Raw genomic sequence first — 21,530 nt, forward strand, 5'->3', positions numbered from 1 at the left:
CTTGTCATTTTTCTGGGGCAGTCTCAGTTGGGTGCACATCCATGCCTGCAGGACAGAGGCAGGAGGGGGTTGCAGGGTTGCTATGTAGTTCCTGTGCTGTCCTCATGGCCACGTAAATCAGGCGCCAAAGCTTTGGGCACGCTTTGGGAGCAAGGGGTGAGGGTGCTAGCCCAGCTCTGGGCCCTCTGGTCCAGAGCTGAGGGGTCTTGGTGCAGCTGAGGCTGCAAATCCTCCCAGGGAGAGGGGAAGTGGCCCTGCATGCAGTGGAGTGGTTGCTGGAAGGGGTTGGGGAGGACCCGAGGCAGAAGAATCACCCTATAGAATAAATTTTTATTGTCTGGCTGGTGTTGGTACACGTGTCAACGCAGGTGTAGACTGTGATGAAGGGGCAAGTGGCACTGAGCACGAGGTGCCCAGAGCTGGGGAGGAGCGCGGGGGCTGTCTGGTCCTGGCCCTGGCCCCACGCTCCCTGGGGCCCTCCCCGCTCCCCTCCAGCTCCCCAGCACGGCGGTGCTGCAGGTCCCCGCCGTGGAAGCGCCCTGGGCACGTGTGTGCGGTGGGAAGCAGGGTGTTGGCACAGGGCCGTCCCCAGGGAGGTGGCACCAAGCAGGGACTGTGGTGGGCAGAGAGGCTTCCTTGCAGGTGGCCCAGAACTGTTCTCAGGCCGCCTGGGGAGCAGGGCGCTCTGCCTCCCGGCTGCACCAAAACCAGCAGCGCCCACCTGGGCCCTGGCTTGCAGGGTCCATGGGCTGAGCCACACAGACACAGACCTGCGCTGGCTCAGGGCCCGAGGGTACTGTGCTGCCCCAGCCTCCCGGGGGAAGCAGGGACCCTGCCCACATAAAAAGAACTCCTTGAGAATGAATAACTTAACACACTAGAGTATGGCAGAGGGGAGGAGAGCCAAGCTGGCTGCAGGGAGAGTGGCATCCTAGGCACCACCCGCCTGGCACCGTTCTGCCCTGCCCGTACGTTCAGCTGGCAGCCAGCCGGGGCAGAAGCTGACCGAGGAGCTCCAGCAAGGCTGAAGCAACGGGTGACCCAGGAGCCCCAAACTTTGTCCAGCGCCAGCCCCACAGCCTCTCCACCCCCGCTGCCAGCCTCTCCATGGGGCGGCAGCTCCTCCGCACACCAGCGTCCCTGCAGGGAGGGGGCAGTGAGGTGTCGGGCAGCCGCAGGCCGGGGCAGGCTCTAGCACTCTTTCTGCCGCATGCGCATCTCGTGGCGACGCAGGTGGTTGTAGAGGGACTGCACGTAGGTGAAGACGCACTTGGCGTCCGGCTTCTTCCCCATGATCATCATGTCTTCCACCTCCACCAGGGGCACGCAGTCCGCCAGCATCCTGCAAAGACATGGGGCCTCAGCACACCTGCAGGAGGCCACGATGGGGCCGCCAGCGCCAGGCTGCCCCCGGCCTCACTGTGCCCTCAGTGTCTCCAGCCCAGTGTGGCCTGCGAGGCCAGGCAGCCTGCCGGCACTGCTCACCCCACTGCCTCCACAGTCCCCTGCCACCCATGCCCTGCCCCGCTATTGGGACTCGTAGCCCTCCTAGACCTGCTCCCCCCACCATGAGTGCAGGCTGAGGTCACTGCACTGCGGTGGAGCCACCAGAGCAGCCTCACCCCACGCTGCCCTGCACTCCCCAACCCCTGGCCATGCTTCCCAGCCTCCCACCCAGCTGCTGGATCACAGCCCGGGGAGGCTGCATTGGGCCTGACTGTGGGCACGACTCTGCCAGAGCCACACAATTTCCAGGGGCTCAGCAATGGCCTATGGCTACCTCATCCAGGAGTCACTACGCTGCTCTGATGCCCGGGCTGGGCACTGAGTCCTGTGCCAGACCCTTCCCCAGCTGCTCTCCACCTTAGGGCCCTCTCCATCATTAAAGCTGGCCTTGGGATGACACTGCTGCTCACTCTGACCCTTGGCTATAAGCACCACCCCTGCCCCACTGCTGCCAGCCTGCACCCCAAGACGTGGCTCCATCAGGCCCCAGGTGGCTCCTTGGTCTTTGGGGCCGCTGGCACAGCAGGGGCTGTTGCTGCTGCAGCCAGGCAGGGTACAGATGGAAGGGAAGGGGCAGCTCCCTCCCTCACACGGCTCTTCAGGTCTTGGGGCTGGCAGGGTTGTCTGGGAGCAGCCCAGTGCTGCTGTCACCTATGAGAGGACAGTGCCCAGAGTTGGAGCAGCCATTGCCAGTGTTGGCTGACAGAGCACAGGCTGTGCTGGCACCAGCACCAAGATCAGGGCTGGGGCTGAGCAGCCTGAAGCTGAGCCTGGGCTTGAGGCTCATGCAGGGGCTGGGGATGGAGCCATCCCTGTTAGGGTCCTGCAGAACCCATAAAGCCTGGCTCCAGGTTTCACTGACACGCAGGCTGAGCCAGGCAGGGGCTCACTGGGACAACTGTGACCATACTGGGAGCATCAGACACCTGCCACAAAATGCCCCATCCCTAGCCCTCTCCCCTCATGCCAAGCTGCAGACCCTGGTAGCCCCATCATGTGCTCTGGTGCCCCTGCACAGCCCTTGTAGCAAGGAGCTCCGGGCTGGCACTTGGCACAGACACACAGTTGGTGCCAGTCCTTGGGCAGGAAGGCATGGGTGCAAGGAGCACCCAGATCAAAGAAAGCTGCCTGGCCCCAGGGCTCCTCACAAGTGCTGCAGCCATGCTGGAAGGCTGTAGCCAGCCTGGGAGCTCTGCCTGGGGCCTTGCGCTTTACGCCCCGCTCTCCTGGTTAATGCTGCAGGGCTGGAACTCAGACAGCCATAGAAGCAATGGGCTCTGAGCCTAGGGCCTGGCTGCAGAAGCCTCACTGTATGATGCAGCAGCCCAGGAGGGCATGCTCAGGGCCTTGGGAAAGCACCCGCCTGAGCACAGCAGGTCCCCCACTACCACCAGCCAGGGGGACGGAAAAGCTAAGGCAGCAGAGGGAGACAGGCTCTGCCCTTATAAAGGCATTGTTTGGGCCTCGGTGTGCTAGTGCAGTGCAGAGCCGGGGGAAAGGAGGCTCCAGTGCCAGCTAGGATGCCCCTGAAAGACAGGCACAAACAGTGCAAGAAGAGGCAGGACTGCAGCCTTGAGTCACACTTTCCAGGCTCCCCTCTCCTGCCCATATATGAGCAGGCAGCACCTCGATGGGAGGGGAGCACCCTGAGCCACGCCTGATCCTGCAGCGCAGCACCGGCCCCTCGGCCCTCCACTGCAGCCAGCAGCCTCTGCGTGCCTGGGACAGGCAGCCTCCAGTACAGAAAAAGGAGGCAGCGAGTGCGGGCAGTGAGGCTGGAGCACTCTGGTGACCAAAGCGGTGTTCCTTGGAATCCAGCTGCTCAGCCCCCTGGGCTGGGATGGGTGAACGGGAGGAAGGCAGGGAAAAGCCACGGCAGCCCCATTCCTGCTGGCATCAGGCTGGAGAGCCGTGGGCCCTGGGTCCCCTCCATGACCACCTCCTCAGCCCTCACCCCACGAGCGCTGTTCTGAAAGGAGAGAGGCAGCCAGTCGCCTCCACCCTGCTCCCAGAACGGGACTCGGCCCTCTCCCACCAGTATGCCCCGTTCTCTGCCCCAGCCGCAGCGGCCGCTCCCCGGCCCTCCTGCCAAGCGGTGGGACGCAGGCGGGTGGGTGTGCGGCAGTAGATCGACAGGAAGATTCTCACCATCGCTCCCGGGGGTGAAAATGGGCTACGACTTTTTGGTTTTTACCAGCCCCTTCTGGACCAGGCAGCGATAGAATTCCTGAATGTATGTGTACACACACTTCCAATCTGGCTCGCGCATCCGGACCATGTCCTCCACGTCCAGCAACTGCGGACAGTCTGCGTGCTTCCTGAGGGCAGGGAGAGAGAGGGGCAAGCCAGTGACCGCAGCCCAGTCGGGGAGGGGAGAAAGAGAGAAAACAAGAGACACGGATCAATGCAGTTCCCATTCCCCGGGCAGATGCTGCTCTGCTCTCACATGCTCTGGGGGTGCGCGATGCAGGGCAGGACGGCTCCAGGCGCCGCCGCGCTCCAAGGCCATTCAGTGTGACTTGGGGGGGCCAGGGCTCACAAGCAGGGGATGGGAGGGTAGGTGAGCAGTGTGGACAGGCGTGAGGTCAAGAGGGAATGACAGAACGAGACAGAAGAGGGAGTGATGTGTTCTGGCGCGCCCGGTGCTCGGGGAGCGAGTTCCAGAGCGGAGCGGCGCTCTATATAGCTTGTATATAGAGCAGCCAGGAGGGCTGGGCAAGCCCAGCATCCTGCCCAGCTCCGCTTGGAACCGCATGGCACAGCCCTGGTGCAGGAAGCTCAGGAGAAGACGCTCACAAGAGCTGGAGGAGGAGGAAGGACAAGAGGCCACCTGGCTTCCAGGCCGGAGAGATCGATGGCTCTCTCAGTCCACGCACCGGTCCCAATTAAAGCAAAAAGTCTATTAATAGGAGTGCCAAGACCCAGGCACACGGCCCCCTATTCCCGATTGCTCCACTGAACAGCACTGCGGGAGCTGCCGGGAGCTCCCAGCCAGTGCCACCACACTGAGCACCAGCCGGCTGCCACCTGACAGGCAGGTGGGGATGGGGCCCCTCCGAAACCCACCTGGCCCTGCCCAAGGCGAGGCCAGCAGGGTGCTGGAGGAGAGTAGGAGTGGATGGGAGGAGAGACAGAAGGAAGGAGAGAGGGCCTGGCTTCCAGCCCTCCAGCTGGATGCGCTCCCATCTCTCAGCACCCAGGAAAACCAGAAGCAAAAGGGGAGGGAAGAGACTTGAGAAGCTGCAACGGTGTTTGAGCCCCTACAACCGTGAAGGAGGCACCTGCACGTACAAACCCCACTCCCAGCTGCCCAGGTACTGCACTGTGCATGGCTGGTGCCCTGCCCCACAGAGCCTGCTCTGCCTTTGGCTTTTATGTTCCATGCCCAGGAGACCCAGTCCCATCCCCACCACCTCAGAACAGACTGGGCTGTACTGGCCCACTGCGGCTCTGTACAGCCAAGTCAGCTTTTCCCCAACCTCACTGTGTGACAGAAAGGAGCGATGCGAACGGGCACCGAGCCTCTAGCATGGCCAGCTCCTCCAGAGCCCTGCCTGTGTCCCTGTGCCCAGGCAGCAGGAGAAAGAGCTGTCCTGAGCGTGGGACGTGCCCACAGCCCTTGTGGTAGCACTGGAGTTACGTACTCTGCAGAGGAGAATGCCACCTCGAAGTTGTGACGGCGGTTCTGGGGTGTGAGCTGGCTGTAGTCAAAAGCATCTGGAAAGAAGTTGTGGACCAAAGCACAGAACGCCATGCCATCGCTCCAGCTGGACGAGAAGTTCTGGATGTCCACGTGCTGCAGGAAAGGAGAGTTACTAAGGTGCACAGTGACTGGCCCAGCCTTGCCCAACATTGGGAGAGGAGGCAGCACCGACCTCGTAGCCCCGGGTCTTAGCCCTGCACCAGTCCAGCAACATCTGCTTGATGCTGTTGGCGTTGGGGACACCACAGCTGGAGGAGCGCTGCACAGCTGCACGCGGTGCCGCAGGGTTTGGAGAGCTGAGGGGGAAAACACAGAGGGTAACGCATGTGATGCTTGCTGCCCCAACTGCCCCTTGCCTGGCATGTCCTCACCTCCCGCCCTCCTTCTGCAGCTTCTCAATCATGGCCTTGCGAGCCTGTGAGGTTGATGTTTTGGGCAGGCTTTGAGCTTTCATCAGCTCCTTCTTTTTCTCAGCCTGGCGCCGTTCCAGCGCAGCCAGGCTGCTCTGCCTTGAGGCACTCTCATCCTCCCGGTCAAAGATGCTGCAAGAGACACAGGCAAAGCCTCAGTGCAGAAAAGGAACGTTGTCATTCTCAGCTCCTCATCATCCCTGCAGCTCAAAGAACTCCACGCTCCTAGGACAGAACCAGCACAGCTCAAGATTCCTGGCTGCTGGCATCACCACTCACCTGCCTGTCTTCTTGGAAGATGAGCTGTAGGATGATTTGGTTTGAACAAACGTGCTGCTGCTGCCATCTGCAGAGTAGAAGAAATAGACCTCAGGCAGGAGTCACGGAGCAGCAGAGGAGCTGGGCAGGCTGGGGGATTTGGGGCAGGCTGGGGAAGCTCTGCTATGTGCTCTGCAGCACTAGGGATTGCCATTGATAAAAGGCAGCTAAAGCTCTTACTGTCTGATCTCTTCACATAACTCGACTCCATGGTTGTTGTGCGGGAAGTCTTGCTGCCATCATCTGCAGAGGAGAAAGTAAAGGGGGTCAGCTGGGTTAGAGACCAAGCGCTGTGAACTACCCTCGGGTCTACACAGCATGGCAGGGAGACATCCAGCATAAGCATGGGGGTGAGACAGAAGCTGTGTGCCCCGAGGCAGCAACCAGGTGGAACGGAGAGGTCAGAGTGATGGAACAGTGAGGCAGGAAGGCTGGAGCAGCCACAGACAGCTACTGTCAGCTTGAGTCAGGTGGCAGAAGTGTGGGTGACAGGAGAGGGCCCACAAGCCCTGTGCCATCCCAATGGGGAACACGGGTCAGGTGGGAAGGCACTAGAGCAGATCCCCTCAGGGCTCAGGCCCCAGGAAGGCTAAAGCAGGAGGCTGACCAAGGAAAGACAGTGAAACCCGGCCCTAAAACAGGGTCTTGCTCTCTGCAGGGTGCAGCTGACCCTGTGTACTATGCTGTCACCTCCCTGCACAGGGAGAGCAACAGAAGATGCCCAGCTCTCTGCTGTCCGTTGCCCTGGGCTCTGCAAAGCCTGGTGCATGCCACAGGCTGGGCTAATGCTGGAAATGCCAGTGGTCTCAACCAGGGCAATCACAGAGAACAGCAGACAGAGAACTCGTGGTGATCCTCGGCAGCAAGTGTGCTTGCAGAGCCCTGCTCTTACTGGACTGGATGAGGCGCTCAGTTTTGGTGACAGTGCTGCGGGCTGAGCCATCGGCTGACTGGGTGCTCTGCGTGGTGGTGGTCTCAGTGTTGTGGCCAGCCCTGCTCACTGTAGCCTGGCTCTTCATCTCCTGCAGCCGCTGGTCCCGTTCCTTCTCCCGCTGGTCTGCAAATGCACACAGGAGATGGTGTCAGCAGCGAGATCCGTGACCCCACATGGGGAATCAGCACTGCCCCCTCCCAGCAGCTGCCAACTACCTCGCTTGCGCTGGCGCAGCTCCCGCATGGCATTACGGATCAGCCGTCGCTCCTCAAAGTCCGTGGTCTGATCCAGCTGTAGGAGGAAGGGGAGGTCAGCACGGCCCCTCTGCTCTTTTCTCCCACCCAGTTCCAAGCCCCTTTATCTCCAGCCTGGATCTTGCTCTCAGAAGCCCGCACCATCACAGTGAAGGACGTACCATCTTATCCAGAACACTCTCATCCTCGATCTTGTTAAGCTCCTCGACATTCAGCTTGCTCTTTTTCTCCACTTCCCTCACTTGGACCTTCTCCATGCCATTGGGCAGCTCCGGCTGCAGCCTCGGTGCCTGGGGCTGCTCCACCACCAGCTCCGGTTCCATCGGCTGCAAGGAGAGCACCGCATGCCTGAGCCTCACCAGCCCGACTGCCCCCTAATGAACCCGATGCTCACCCAGTGCCACAGGCAGCAGGGACTGTGGGAATGCACTGTGTGGTGTAGGAGCTCACGGCTGGTGGTTCGCCGTGGATGTCAGCAGTGACCAACGCAGGCAGAATGCCACATCCCCAACACTCAGCACACCACAGCCCACCCTGCCCCAGGAGGCCCCAGGTGCTCTTGTACCTGCTGCCAAAATGTCTCCAAATTGCAGCCTGCAGACACCCACCACCCACTGCCACTACTAGGGCCTCCGGTGAGGCAGGGGGGGCACCATGCCTGGTGCCCTAAAGCCGGCGAGGTGCTGGCAAAGCCAGTGCGCACCATTAGCAGCACAAGGGATTTCCAGGGAATTAAAGGACTTAGCAGAAAGAAGAGCTTGCACAGGAGATCAAGAGCCTCCTCGTCATCTCCGCTCAGGAACTAGGCCAGCTCAGCCCCCGCGGGAGCACGGCCAGGACACCAAGTCCCTTTCAGCACGACCCCCAAGCAATGCGCCGTGGGCAGCTCTCCAGGCCCAGAATAGGGCCTGGAGGCAGCGGGTGGGAGGTGTCGGGCCAAGGCAGCCCCGCTGCACACCTGGCCCCATCTCACACCGCTGCCAGGCGTGAGGGCACGCATTACTGGCACCGGCCGGCTCCCTGGTGGCTCAGCCCAGGGCCAGCAATGCAGCAAAGCTCTGGGCAGAAGGAGCAGCACAGAGCCCAGGGCCACCGCAGGGCGAGGTGACGACCGCGAGGCGAGCCCACACAAGGGCCGGGACAGCTGCCCCGCAGCCGGCACGCCAGCAATGCGAAGCAGGCAGGCGCCACTGGCTCGCAGCCCTGCCCGGCACCGGCCTCCCACAGCAGCAGGCTGTGATTGCAGCTGATCCAGCCACACCGCACGCCCATCCCACCCCCAGCCGAGGGTTTCTCCTCGGCCCCCGGCACCGTGCCCCCCCTGCGGGTGCTGCCCAGGACGGAGCAGCCCAGCCGGGCTCGGCTTGGCCCGCACTCACAAAACTGTCGCTCCGGGAGAGGTGCAGGGTCGACTGTTGGCGCGTGCTGGAGAAAGTGGGCGGATGGGCCACCGGGCTGCCGGACTCCTCGGTGCCCTCAAAATGAGCGCAAGGATCCTGTGCTTCCAGAAACAGGGTGCTGAGGTCCTTCTCCGCAGGCTCCGGCGGTCCCAGCCATAAGGCCAGCAGGTCCAGCCGGCGGCCCAGGCGCGCCTGCTCGGCCCGCAGCACCAGGTGCTCTTCCTCCAGATCCCGCAGGGCGCGGGCCAGGGGCTGCACCTGCCGCACGGCCTGCTCCAGCTGCCCCTCCACTGCCCGCCTGAAGGCTTGCAGCTCCCGCCGCAGCTCCTCCAGCTCGGCCGCCCCGGCCTGAGCCAGGTCCTCCAGGCTGTTCCCCGGCATGCTGCCGGCGGGTTCCAGGGCTGCGGGTGCCGCAGCGGGCCCCTCTCAGCTGTCCCCTGCCCTTTATAGGGGCTGCAGGGGCACCACCCCCGGCCGGAGGCCGGCCCGGCTATTCTTGTCACGGTGCGGCCGGGGGTCCCGTGCAGGGGCGCCGAGGCAGGCACTGACACTTGGAAGTGTTTCCAGGCCCCATGGGACCAGGTGGCCCAGCAAAGGGGGGCTGCTGCAGGGAATGGGCTCCTGCCTCTGTCTCCGCAGCCTGGCAGCTGCTGCCACTGTGGCCATGCAGCAGCGGGGCTCTGCGAGGCAAGCAGGCAGTAGCAGAGACCCTGCAGGATCCACCCCAGCAGCACTGCTCTGCTGCGTGCAGACAGCCCCTCCTGCACAACTTCCCGCAGCCATCCTGCCCCCGTGGCACCCACCCAGCTCAAAGCACCGCTGCAGGGCAGTGCTACTGGCTGTGACCACGGGTCTCACTTTCCCTTGCTGCACGGAGCCCCATGAGCTCCACATCTGCCAGCACGGAAGGCGCACACAGCACTCCCAGCAAAAGGCAGCAGCTCCCGGCCCCACACACACCATGGGTCAGACCAACCCCTACCTGGCAGGGCTGAGGGCACCACAGCCCCTTCCTCCTCCTCTTCCTCCTCCTCCCTGCCCGCTCGCAGCACACCTGGAGGTCGTGTCCAGCCCTGGTCCCCAAGCACCCACCCAGTGCCACAACACTGCTAATACCTTAATGAGAGCTGACGGGCCGCAGGGCCAAGCCTGTATGAGCGCATTAGTGCAGGGCTGTCACCCTCCGTGGGCAGAGAGCTGCACCTTTGGCATGGGCAGCACCTGCTGCAGCCCCTCCAGGCTGCATGCTGGTTGAGGTGAGCACCGAGCTGGGCCCACAGCAAGTGAGAAGCACCCTGACCACCACCTTGGCCATGCCCGGAGAAGCAGGCAGGCACTTGGCCCCGTGAGCAAGGCAGCACAGTTCTGGACATCCCAGCTCCTGCCAACACAACTGCACACGCGCACACTTTGCATTGCCCTAGATGGCCAACAGCAGATAAAAGCTCTTGAAGAGCTGTAAGCACTGTGCTGCCTTCTAGGCACCTCCAGCCCTGCAACCGCAGCACCCAGGGCTGTGTCCTCATCTCCACCCAGATCGGAGCCAGGGGTGGGTGTAACTTTCTTTTTTTTTTTTTCCAGTTGTCCCCAAGAATCCCCCTGCACCAGGCAGTCACAGCTGGAGAGCACAGAAGGAGGAAGAGGCAGGATCCAGGACAGACTGCAGGGCAGAGCCCCTGAAGCAGGGCCCTAGAGATGCTCCCAAGCCCCATGGCCAAGCTTCATTCCCAGAACGGAAAACACAGGGCTGGATAGCAGTGGGTTTCCCTGAGCTGCCACAACCCTACGAGGTATCTGAGAGCAAAGGGGGAGACCCACAAAACTTGCCCCTTACCCACCCCCTTCTCTAAACATCTCTACACACTGTGGCACAGGGGGGGCTCATCTGGACAAAGATGTGGGTTTACACACAGGCCCTGGGGGCTCCCCTATCCACACAACAGAGCCCCCCAACCGAGCTGCCGGCACCGAGCACCTGCCTCGATGCACGGGGCTGCTCCCACCCCACACCCAGGGCCCTGAGCACACTCACTTTGACGACATTGCTGCTGGTGGTGATGCTGCAGATGCCGCCAGTGCTGCTGGGGATGGCGGTGATGCGGATGGGAGTGCTCCTCAGCCCCAGGGTGAGCTCTGCAAAGGAAGCCGCGGGCACTCGGGGAGTGCTCCAGCCCGACAGGCTCAGCCCTGTGCCCGCAGATGGGGAGAGGCACCGGCTCCGGCGCATCCTGCTCCTGCAGCAGAGCTCTGAGCTCTGGTGCGCAGAAGAGGGCTGCGGGGACGTCTAAAGCATGTGGGAGCTGCTGCGTCAAGGGGGAGCCAGGCCCCCCCAGCATGCCTTCACCCCTAAGATGGACACTTCCCGCAGCTCTCCAGGGGGAGCCAAGACCTCCCGGTGTGAGGGACAGCCCCAGGGAGCGCACAGAGGCATCCTGTCCTGATACGGGCAGGCAGGGCTGCATGGCACACAGGGGCAGCAGCGGGGATGGCACTTTGCACGATGCCCATGCCAGCACAGAGGCGGGTCTGTAGGGATAGGGCAAGAGCACGGGGCTGTGCTGGGCTCTGGGGCTGGGCTGCAGAGCCAAGAGGGGACAAGGCTGTGGGATTGGAGGAAGGACTGTAGGGTAGGAGGGAGCACCTGGATAGGGGCAAGCTTTGGAGCCAAAGAGCGAGGGCTGCCACGCTCCCGCCCCTTTGCAGAGCCCACGCTGGGCCCCCAGCATCCCACATCCCACCACTGCTCCCCCACCTGCCTGTCCTGCAGCACCCACCATACATCCAGCCGTCCAACGTCCAGCCAGGCGCCAACCCTCCCTGCCGTCCCCTGGGTGCCCACCGTCCCCACTGTCCCCGTGCCGCCCGCCCGGTGCCCACCTGCCCGCTGGCTGCCGGGGGCGGCCACGATGCGGGGCGTGACGGACTGCGTGTGGGGCTGCACGCGCCCATCCTTGATCTCGATGGTGAAGTACGTCTTCATGCCGTCGTGGGCGGCGGTGGGGCCGGTACCGGCGGGGCGGGGGCCGGCGGGCGGCGGGCGCTGCTCTGCTCCTCCGCTACCGGCTCCCCTCGCGTTTTGATCGGGGCCCGGCGGGGCCGTGCGAGGCCCCCGCTGCCATTGGCCGGGTCCGGCCCGCCCCGCAGCGCCGCCCGCCCCCTCGGGGCCGCCCGCCGCCGCCCGCTGCCGCCCCGCGGTGCCCACCGAGGTCGCGCCCGAAGGGGTGAAGCGCTGCGCGCGTTCCCGCACCGAGGAGGAGCGCTGCACGGGGCTCGGCTCTGCGGGGGACGGAGCAGCCGGGTCAGATGGGTGCCACGCCGACTGCACGCCGTGCATGCAGCCCGGGCGCCCCGCGATGCGCGCTGCCCCCCAGCCTCCCCGCAGTGCATGCTATCCCTGCAGTGCATGCTGTCCCCACAATGCACGCCGTCCCCACGCATGCCGCCCACAGGGATGCTGCCCCCCGGGTGCCCGGCAGCTCTCTGAGCTTCTGCCTGTCCACACACACACGGATGGGAGCCCCAAATGGAGCACAGCAGTCACCATGTGCCCTCACCTGCGTGGCCCTGTGGGCACGGCGAGGACGGCGTTTGCTCCCAGCGCTGAGCGTTGAGGCGAGATGGGGTCCGTGCCGTGCTCTGGGTGGGTGCTATCAGCCGGGAAGGGACAGGCCATGTCCGTGTGCAAGGAATGAGATGGAGGGAGCAGAGAGTGAGCACTGAACGAAGCAGGGAGGTCAGCTCTCCCCCATGTCACCCATGTCCCTGGAGCTCAGTGCACCCCACAGAGCACAGGAGGGTGATGGAGGAACACGGGCTGTGTGATTATCCCAGCTCCCATGGGACCCCAGCAGAGCAGGGCCAGGCTCTATGGCATGCAGGAGGGAGCCGAGCCGCTCCGCTGCCCCTGCTCTGCCCCAGGGCAGCAGGGCTCAGCCCTTCCCCAGCCACCAGGCCTGAGCTTGTGCCACACTGAAGGCTCCCTGCAGAGCCATGACCTGAGGGTGCCCACAGCTGCAAGCTCCCATTTGGCCTTATTTCCTCCTGGCACAGAAGAAGGGAGACGCTTTCCCAACAGCAGCATAAGGGCATCAATTGCCCAACACAATCTCTCTGGGCTGCCAAGAGCACCCGGCCAGGCACGGAGGGCCCAGAGCAGCGCACAGCCCCCGGCCAGGCCAGCAAGCACAGCCCCGGGGGGGCCAGGGCTGGACCGGTGCTCAGCTCCATCCTTATTGGGACAAAGAATGCAAAAGGCCGAGGTTTGCTGCATGCACAGATTCCCTTTCATGGCCCTGCAGCAGCCCGGCCGGTAGCTGGGGGACTTGTAAACACTGTGCCTGCCACCCCACTGCCTGGCCCAGGCCTGAGCAGGCCATGAGCCCAATCAGGCGCTGCATCCCCATTCCCAGAGGTCCGTCCTGCCCCACACGCGGCAGTGCATCCCCTGGGCTCACAAGGGATGCCCTGGGGGTGCCTGGGGCAGCCCTTACCCGCTGGCTTCTCCTGTGGCATCGCAGCCTTCCCAGACACCTGGCCTCGCACGCAGATGACAAACTGCAGGGGGGAAAGGGGCAGCACGGTGAGCTGGGGAGCTGGCAAAATGTGACCTACGCAGCTCAGAGGGGCAAGCACCGTGACAGGCCATGTGCCATGTGAGGCACAGCACCTCCAGCCCCACGCTGAGAATTTGGGGCTGTGGTCTGGGTGGCTCCAGCACCCATCAATGCAGTGTTCCCATACCTGGCCACTCTGAGTGACAGCGCAGGGCTGTGTTGGGCCGTCCTGCTCCGCCTGGCGGCTCTGCCCTGTGCTGCATGGGGCCTCTGCTGGCTCCACGTTGGGCTCCTGCACAGGACAGGGGCTGCCAGATCCCTCCTCCTGGTACTGCAGCTCACACTCAGATGCCCGCTTGGTGTGCAGCTCCAGCTCTGCTGTTTGCTCTCCGGGCTGTGGGGCTGCAGTGGGCTCCAGGGCTGGGTGCAGGTCCAGGAGCACCAGGGTCCCTGAGGCTGTGGCTGCAGAACAGATCAGAGGCTCTGTACAGCATCTCCACTCCTGTGGCCCCAGCCCAGCACCTGGCTTCAAGCTCAGGCTTTTCAGGAGACCCACTGCAGCCCCTCCATCTTCATGTTCTCTCTCAAACTTCACTTTCTCCTGCCCTCCCAAGCTCTGCTCTTCCCCTGGAATGTGTTGCAGACATGGACCTACCCTGGGCAGGGGGTTTCTTGGGTTCTCTCAGTTGCTGGCTATTCAGGTCCTGCAGTTCAGCTTGCCTGCACTCCTGCTCCTCCTCCTGCTCATGGGCCTGGAAGAAAGCAGGGGTGAGAGCCCAGACAGCCCCACTGCTGCCTCCACCCCACTGCATCCAGGCACATTCTCATGCAAGGTGGGTCAGAATGCCACTTCCAGCAGTGCTGTCCCATCCTGCACCTGGCCAGGGACATGCCGCAGATTGCAGCCTCCCCCTGTGCCATCCCCATGCTGCAGGGCAAGGAGTGAGACTTCATCAAACACAGCAGTTCACACCCTGCACCAGGGTTACTGCAGAAGGCTGCTAGGAGATAAGTATCCTGGCCATGGTGCTACAAAGGGGCAAGTGGAATCACCAGCCCAGGGCAACATGGGCTGAGATCCCGGTGTAACTACAGGATAGGGGGAGGCAGAGAGGGGAATACAGCCAAGGGATGCATGGGGGAAACCAGTGCCAAAATGGTCTCTGCTTAAGGAAATGCTTTAGCTTTTGGATAAATTGTCCAGGTGAGGTGAGATGGGCTGTCTAATCAGAAAACACAGACAGCTGTATGCTCGGGGTGCCGCAGTGCCAGCAGATGCTGACCAGGAAGGAAGTGGCACAGGGTCACCTTCCCTTCCCCTGCCACCAGCCTTATACAGGCCCTGAGGGAGGCAGATGGAAAAGCTGGGCTGAACAGAGGCAGCCTGGGGGTCAAACCACTGCTTGTCCCTTCCCCACCTTCTCTCCCATGTGGAAGCCCTGTGCTGTGTCCTTGGGAGGACACTCAACCACCACAAATCAGCCATGTCCTGCAAGGCCATCACTGCTAGGCAGGGAGCTTGGGCTTGCACCCACCACTCTCAGCCCTGCCCCTGCTCCACCAGCTCATCCATCGTTACCGGGCACCAGCTTAGTCCTGGAGCAGGACCAATCCCTTCAAAGGCTAGCAGGGAGCCCTCACGCAGCCCATGTCAGTGTCCTGAGCACAGCCACATCCCCACGTCCCGACAGACCTCTGCTCCACCACCAGTGTCACCCACCACAGTCCCCTAAGGCAGGTAAGTCACACACGCACAGGGATTTGTGCCCCCAGGAGGCTGGCACAAGCAAAGGACTCAGCAATTCCCAGTGGCACCCCAGAGCACTCACCACAGAGCGTTCAGGCTCCTCAGCAGTCAGTCTGTCTGCATCCCCCCTGTGGCTGCTCTCCTCCGTCCTGGTCAGCACCGGCTGTTCAGCATCGCCCCTTCGGCTGCTCTCCACGGGCTCAGTGCTGCTCTCCACACTCACCACGGCCGGCAGCTCAGAGCCTGCCCTCTGGGAGCTCTCCCCGTTCCTGACCAGAGCTGCCGTTTCAGCATCATCTCTCCTGCTGCGTTCTGCACGTGCGGGCACGGCTGCGGGCTCAGCGCCATCCCTGCGGCTGCTCTGCACGTTCCCAGCCAGGGCTGCAGCTGGGTGGAAGCAATAAGGTAAAGTTCAGGAAGGAGCTGGGCGCATCCCAGCATCTGCAGGGCAGCCCAGACACAGAGACCTCACCTTCAATCTCCTCAGCCCGCAGCTTGCGGATGGCGGCGCGGATCAGCTTGCGCTCCTCGTACTCACTGGCTGCCCGCAGCTGTGGAGGGCAGAGCCAGCAGTGAGGCACAGCGAGGGCTCGGTGGCACTCAGCTCCCTCGTGCCACCCCGCCGTCAGGCACTCACCAGCTTTGTCAGCTCCTCCACATCGGTGATGGACTCAAGTTCCCGGGACAGCGAAGCGAGGGCCTTCTGCTGCTCCTCCTCCAGCTGCTGGGACCTGCGCCGAAGCCAGGGGTGAGAGCCGCACGGGAGCCGAGTCCCACACGGCCAACGGTGCCGGGGTCCTGCCGTGCCACAGGTACTCACCGCAGCCAGTTCTCCTTGTTGTCCTGCCGGTGGCTGCCACGCTCGGTGCGGAAGCGTTTGGAGGCCAGCGCCTCCTCGTCCCGCTCCAGCTCCTGCCGCTGCAGCTCCCGGATGGCTGAGCGGATGCGGCGCCGCTCGGCGAGGTCCAGCGTCGCCTCCAGCTGGGAGGACACAGGGCAGGGCTGGGCGCTGGGCACAATGGGGCCGTCTGTCCCGTGCTGCCCACGCGCCTGGCACACACTGCCTGGCACTGTCTGCCCCCGCTCCGGGGGACGAGGGGTGGCCCAACCCCGGCGTGGGATGGGACGTGAGGTCGGCCAGAGCTGGACATCGCCTCGGGGAGCGGGCACAGCACCCGGCACTGCAGCAGCCCACGGGGGGCTTCCCCTCCTCCAGAGCAGAGCTGCAGCGTGAGCTGTGCCAGCAGCCTGTGCTCAGAGCAGCCCCTGCACAAAGCAGGTACAGCTCTGCTGCGAGACACCAGGCCCTGCCCAAGCACTGGCTCGCGGTGAGGGAACCGGGAAAACGATTTCCCATGGAGCTTGTTAAAAATAAACCCAGTGACCTGCAGCAGCTGCTGTCAGCATCAGGGCCTGGCATGCTGGGAGCAGCAGCGGCCGCACCGAAGGGCGAAGGCAGCAGTCCTCTTCCTCATGTTCCCACAGGACACTGCCAGGCCAAACAACTGGTCACTGAGCTCCAGGTCACAGCGGGGCCAGAAGCACAGCTCTTGTCCCAGGCATGCAACAAGCTGGGGGAGGCTGCAGCCCACTGCAGACCCGTGGCACACACTGCATCTGCTGACACAGCCCATCCCTGCAAAGCCACCGATACCCATCTGGGAGCAGCAATTTTCACACTGCCACCCCCAGGGACACCTTCCCATGTGGGTCAGCTCCTACTGGGCAGCACAGTGTTGGAAATGAGGATCACTGTCATCAGGGGTTGCGGCTTAACGCAAACATGCTCCCTCCCACGTCCCTCCCAGCACCCCCTGTCGTGCAGTGATATCAGCATCCCATATCAGCATCCTGCAGCAGTGCGAGCATCCGCCTCCTGGGGACAGAGCCGGGGGCTGCAGCCCTGTGCCACGTGCTGCAGGGTGTGAGCTCTCATCCGGTGTCACAGCCTTTGCAACAGAACAGCCCTTTCCCTGCTGGCTCAGCACACAGCAGGGTCCTGGAGCACAGCACTGGTGAGCTCAGCACCACTGAACCATAAGGCCAGGCATGTGAACAGCCCCAGCCCACCCTCACAGCCCTGCATGGCATCCCTGGGGTGGGAGAAGCCTCTGCCCTAGCAGACAGCACAGGAGAGGCCCAAGGCCACAGCAAGAGGCCCTGGGGCCACCCCATCTTGCAGCAATCCCAAATCCTGTGTGCACAGAAGGTCCTGAGGCAGCAGCAGAGCCCCAGGCAGTGCCGGGCAGAGCTGCCATCTGAACACCCACAGCCTCCCGAGGGACTTCTGCAATGGGCCGGGAGGATGGAAAGGAGGCAACAAGGCGCTCTGCAGCTGTGTAAAGGCCTTTAGGGCACAAAACCACTCCTCCACCCCACGCTGGGAGGCCGAGGCCCTGACCATTTGCTAAACAAACTGCCGACTGCGTGCTCTGCAGCTCCGGCACCCGACACGGGAGCTCTGAGCCTTGTGGCCAGGGTGCAAAAGGAGCAGCGTGGAGGGAGGGAAAAAGAACCAGGGTCTGCCCTTCCCATGGGCATCTGCTGGATGGGGTCTGACCTACCCGGGGTCCCAGAGGGCTCAGCCTTTCCTCTGCAGGAGAGATGGCGGTAGGGCAGCAGGAGCCCTGTCCCAAGCCCACGTCAGCATGGAGCCAGCGCACGGCAAACGCACGGCTCATGGGGCAACGTGCCGGAAACCACAGCGAGAGCCAGGGCTGGAAGGGGCCGCAGGGCCCTGCAGTGACAAGCCCTGAGCTCGGCACATGCCAGGGCCCCACGGGCCCTGCCCAGCCCGCAGTAAATTAATGGTTGTGAGCAAACGCCCGCCTCGTCCCACACAAAGTGGCTTTGTGAGGAGGGTGCTGGCAAACCACCACGAGCTGCTTTCCTGGTGATGCCCGAGCATGGCAGCACTCAGCCTTGCCTCAGCTCAGGGCAGGTCCACCAGCAGAGGGCCATAATTAGCTCTAATTAGCCCAGGCTTTCCATCCAGCTCTAGGATAGGCGGCGCACAGAGGGGCGCTGAGCAGCCGGAGCGTGGCCGCAGGGAAACTCAGCGCTGGGGAAAAGAGCCAGAGCAGCATCCCCATCGCTGCCGGCCAGGATGAGCCCCACAGCAGCACCTGCCCCTCACCGCTGCGGGGAGCCAGCGCCCGCTCCGGGCTGCCCTCAGGTCCCACACGGTGGCACCCCGGGGACATCAGCGAACTGCTGGGAGTTCAGCCACTGGGAGAAAGGAGGAGGAGAACAAGGAACCGAGGGATGGGGAGAGAGAAGAGCAGGGAGGAAGCGGCGGCAGAGGCAGGCAGTTTTCCCTTATATGGGCTAATCCTCTTCCAGCTAAGCGGAGCCAAAACCTAACCAAAAAAAAATTCCTTCCCCGGCTCACGTCAGCCCGGAGCAGGCTTCCTCCAGCTGCATGGGCACAGGGAGAGCTGCGGGCAGCCGTGGGGTGAGGCCATTCGGGGACAGGGGAACATCACCCACAGAGACCCAGGGCTGCAGCAGGATGGAGAGAAGCAGCACACATCAGTGCAGTGCCGGAATGCTGTGCAGCCCCACGGGTTCAGGCTCTCCCCGGACACCTGCACAGCCAGCCAGCAGCACCCGCATGCAGCCCGCTGCGGTGGGAAAGGATGAAGAGGTGTGAAGCACCCTGTGGTCAAACGGGGACAGCCCCACGGAGAAGCACTGCCTCATTCTCAGCTCCCTGAGGCCTCAGGTGGAAAGCAGAGAGCCAAGAGAAACCCCGAGCACCCATCCCCACATCTCCAGGGCTGAAGATGGGTTTGTGAGCTTGCACTCACAGCGGACTGAGGACAGCTGGGAGCTGCGGGCTGCACGGACCCTGTGCTGACCTCCGCGCTGTCCCAGCGGCACCCCGACCCTTTCCTGTTCCCCGCGGACGTTCTTTCCGAGTTGACTCAGCTTCCTGCCGCTCTCCATTCCCCAAACAGCCCGTGGAGCCGGCGCGGGGCTCAGCTCACGGAAGCGGGCAGGCGGCCGAGCGGCACCGAACCGGGTGGCACGCCGGGTGGCAGCTCACGTCCCAAAGCAGCTTCCCAGCGCTGATCCCCGGCTGGGTAGAAGCCCACTCCCGCACGAGGAGCGATCCACGGCCCACGAGAGCACCCATCCCGGGCCGGTAGCAACAACGCAGCCAAGGTGTTGGCACGGAGCGGGGCCGGCAGGAAGCTGCTCCGGGAGCGCCGGGATGCCCGCAGGAAGCAGGTGGCCGGGGAGGGCTCGGCTGCTGGAGCCGGGCCAGCGGGAAGCGGAGACCCGGGGCGCGCGTGGCAGATGGCGGGCATCGCGTCCCGCCCGGCACCGCACAGCGAGCCGTGCCGGCAGCGGGGAACCGCCGGCCGAGGGAACGGAGCCGACGGACGGATGTCAGTCCGAGAAGAGCGGGCGAGGGGACACAGCCGGAAGAGCGCCGAGGGAGCGCCCGGAGCTCCCCCCGCGGACCCGCAGCAGCTCCCCGCAGCAGCCCCGCTCTCTGCCCGGCCCGAGGGCACCGGCACCACGCCGCAACGGGAGCGGTGCCGCCTGCGGGCGCATCGAGCGTTCCTCCCGCCCTCCCCCCGTCCCGCGGTGCGGGCACTCACCAGCTTTCTCAGCGCGCCCTCGTCCATACCCTGCAGGCTCTCCTGGGACATCTTGCCCGCCCGCTGCCCCCCGCGAGGCTCCGGGTCCCGTCCGCTCCCGATTCAGCACCGGGCCGGGCCCGCTCCCTCAGCCCCGCGCAGTCCCGCTCCCGCCCGGCCCGGCCCCGCGCCGCCCCGCCCGCGCCCACCGCCGCCATTGGTTCTCCGCTCCGGGCGGGACGGCCCCGACCGGTCCCGCCGTCCCGCCCCGTCCCCGCCTCGGTACGGCCGCCCCCGGAGGGTGGGGAGAGGTGGGGAGCGGGCCCGGCTTCCCCCCGCGGTCCGGCAGCCCCCGGTGAGGCCCCCGAGGTGCGGAGCCCCGGCTGGGCACGGGCTGCCCGATCTCGGCGAAGTTTGTTTGTGTAAAAGGAAACTTTTGTTCGGAATTAGAAACCGACGGCAGAGAGACATCACGGAAATATTTCCGTCCGACTCGGGCTTTCAGCAGAAAAAAAAAAAAAAAAAAACAAGCCAAATTTGGCTGTAAATGTGCCCGGAGCTTTTTCCCGGACTGCAGCTCTTGGCCCCTTCCCTGGGGCTCGTTGGGGTCAGCCCGGTGGGTGCAGGAGGGCATGGTGTGCTCAGAGGTCCTGCACAGCACCCGGAGGTGGGAGCACGGCTGAGCTCTGCTGATACGGCAGCCTGGAGCACGAGAGTCTCAACACAGGCAGAGCTTTCCTCCGCAACTGCTGTCCATCACTACCTGTTAAGGTGTCCCCCTGTGCCTCACTGAGCCACATTTACCCAAGGTTGTGACCTTGCAGCACCTTTGCATGCTCAGCGTTGATGGCACTGCATCCCTTGGGCTCTCGGCAGCAGTGACCCTGGAGAGCTGCTGTGCGTGCCCCCAGCTGAACACAGTTTTGTAGGAGATTCTGTTAATCATGTAGAAGTAAAGCAAAGAGAGCCGCCCCCACGGGATGCCTGTGCCAGGCCTCTATTCCCCTGCCCCTGGCTACCAAAAGCCACCGCATGCGCTCAGGGAGGAGGGGGAGGAGGAAAGCTCCTGGCTTTGCTGTGCAACAAGCACACGTGTAACACAGCGATGCTGCTCCTCTGCATGCCAACATCCAGGGCAGCTCCCACGGAGCTATTGCAAGCAGTGACATCATGCTGGCTGAGTTTTGGGGTTCTCAGTTCCCATGGCTCAGGGCCCCAAGGTGCCCAGGCAGTGGAGAAACTCCTCCAGCCATGTGAGGCTGCACCTACCTCTCAGCTGAAGGAGGGAGGCAGGCAGCCAGGTTTTGTGCCTCCTCCTCTTCCTCCTGGGGACTGCACATCCGAGCCTTGCTGCTGTGGATTTGCCTATTTCCCACTCAGCATGCAGTTCAGCATCAGGTGGCTTCAAGAGCTGATAACCCCAGAGAAGAAGGAGGTAAGGAACGCACAGCAGTGTGCAGCTCTGCCAACCCTTCAGCACGAGTCTCTGTCCCGGAGCAGCCATGGGGCCCATCTGCCCGGGCACAACTGATGCCATTCGCTCAGGACAGAACACTCCTTCCTGAACAGATGTACCCATTTCTCAAATGTGACTCACGTTCTGCTCAAGGCCAGGGCAGGATCAGAAGTATTTAATTCCTCACATCCTGCACTGGCACAGGCACTGTACAGCCTCCTACCAGCACTGCGGATGCCTCATCACCGAGACATGAAGCAGCCGTGTGATGAGGAAGGTCCCACATCTGCCTGAAGAGGAGCAATGCTGTTGCAGGCACTGAGGACTCCAGTTCTCACCATACCCAGCTGGCACACACCGCTTCTCTTTGCTCTGATTTGTTTCAAGCATCAATCTCCGGGGCTGAACCTCTGCTGTGTCTACCATCCCATGCACAAGATGGTCTGTCCATCGGTCTGCCCTCTCCTGCTGCTCACAGAGGTGCAGGCACTCCACAGCGTTATGAGCAGTGTGTGGCACACAGAGTGTTGCACTGAGCCAGATGCTCCTGCTGTATCTCACTGTGCCAAGCACCTGGTTGTGCCGGTCCCATGCTGCCAACAGGAGCAGCTGCACAGCATCAGAGGATGCAGCCACGGGCTGGCAAGAGCACTGCGTCTG

At 63.4% G+C, this 21,530-nt stretch overlaps 1 protein-coding gene across 4 annotated transcripts; it reads right to left on the reverse strand.

Annotated features, from left to right (window-relative positions):
- Positions 1 to 310: 310 nt before the first annotated feature.
- On the reverse strand, positions 311 to 19,555 carry SMTN (smoothelin). 4 transcript variants are annotated; one of them, XM_042887045.1, is made up of 21 exons: positions 19,436 to 19,555; positions 15,646 to 15,806; positions 15,463 to 15,556; positions 15,298 to 15,376; positions 14,908 to 15,212; positions 13,734 to 13,830; positions 13,266 to 13,540; positions 13,016 to 13,079; positions 12,080 to 12,172; positions 11,403 to 11,801; positions 10,558 to 10,658; positions 8,505 to 8,621; positions 7,287 to 7,451; positions 7,087 to 7,162; positions 6,830 to 6,994; positions 6,118 to 6,180; positions 5,899 to 5,965; positions 5,581 to 5,751; positions 5,382 to 5,505; positions 5,151 to 5,302; positions 311 to 1,342 (listed from the first exon to the last, which is right to left on the reverse strand). In XM_042887045.1, exons 1-21 carry the CDS (start codon positions 19,484 to 19,486, stop codon positions 1,192 to 1,194), a joined length of 2,970 nt encoding a protein of 989 aa, XP_042742979.1. In that variant the 5' UTR covers positions 19,487 to 19,555; the 3' UTR covers positions 311 to 1,191. The 4 variants fall into 4 exon arrangements, with proteins under 4 accessions (XP_042742979.1, XP_042742980.1, XP_042742982.1 ...); XM_042887047.1 differs by lacking the exon at positions 11,403 to 11,801 and adding an exon at positions 3,655 to 3,824 and having other exon boundaries at positions 1,255 to 1,342; positions 19,436 to 19,553; XM_042887046.1 differs by lacking the exon at positions 11,403 to 11,801 and having other exon boundaries at positions 19,436 to 19,553.
- Between the last annotated feature and the right edge of the window lie 1,975 nt (positions 19,556 to 21,530).

This window comes from Lagopus leucura, unplaced genomic scaffold (assembly GCF_019238085.1).
Source record: "Lagopus leucura isolate 7727_CA_CO unplaced genomic scaffold, USGS_WTPT01 Super-Scaffold_100071, whole genome shotgun sequence".
Taxonomy (NCBI): domain Eukaryota; kingdom Metazoa; phylum Chordata; class Aves; order Galliformes; family Phasianidae; genus Lagopus; species Lagopus leucura.

Bases quoted from the DNA above. Each gene is read 5' to 3' on its own strand.
- SMTN (XM_042887045.1), bottom strand. From the start codon at position 19,486: ATGTCCCAGGAGAGCCTGCAGGGTATGGACGAGGGCGCGCTGAGAAAG. The intron at 15,557-15,645 runs GTGAGTACCTGT...GCTTCGGCGCAG, and splicing joins AACAAGGAGAACTGGCTGCG to GTCCCAGCAGCTGGAGGAGG. The intron at 15,213-15,297 runs GTGAGGTCTCTG...GCTTCCACCCAG, and splicing joins GCGGGCTGAGGAGATTGAAG to CTGCAGCCCTGGCTGGGAAC.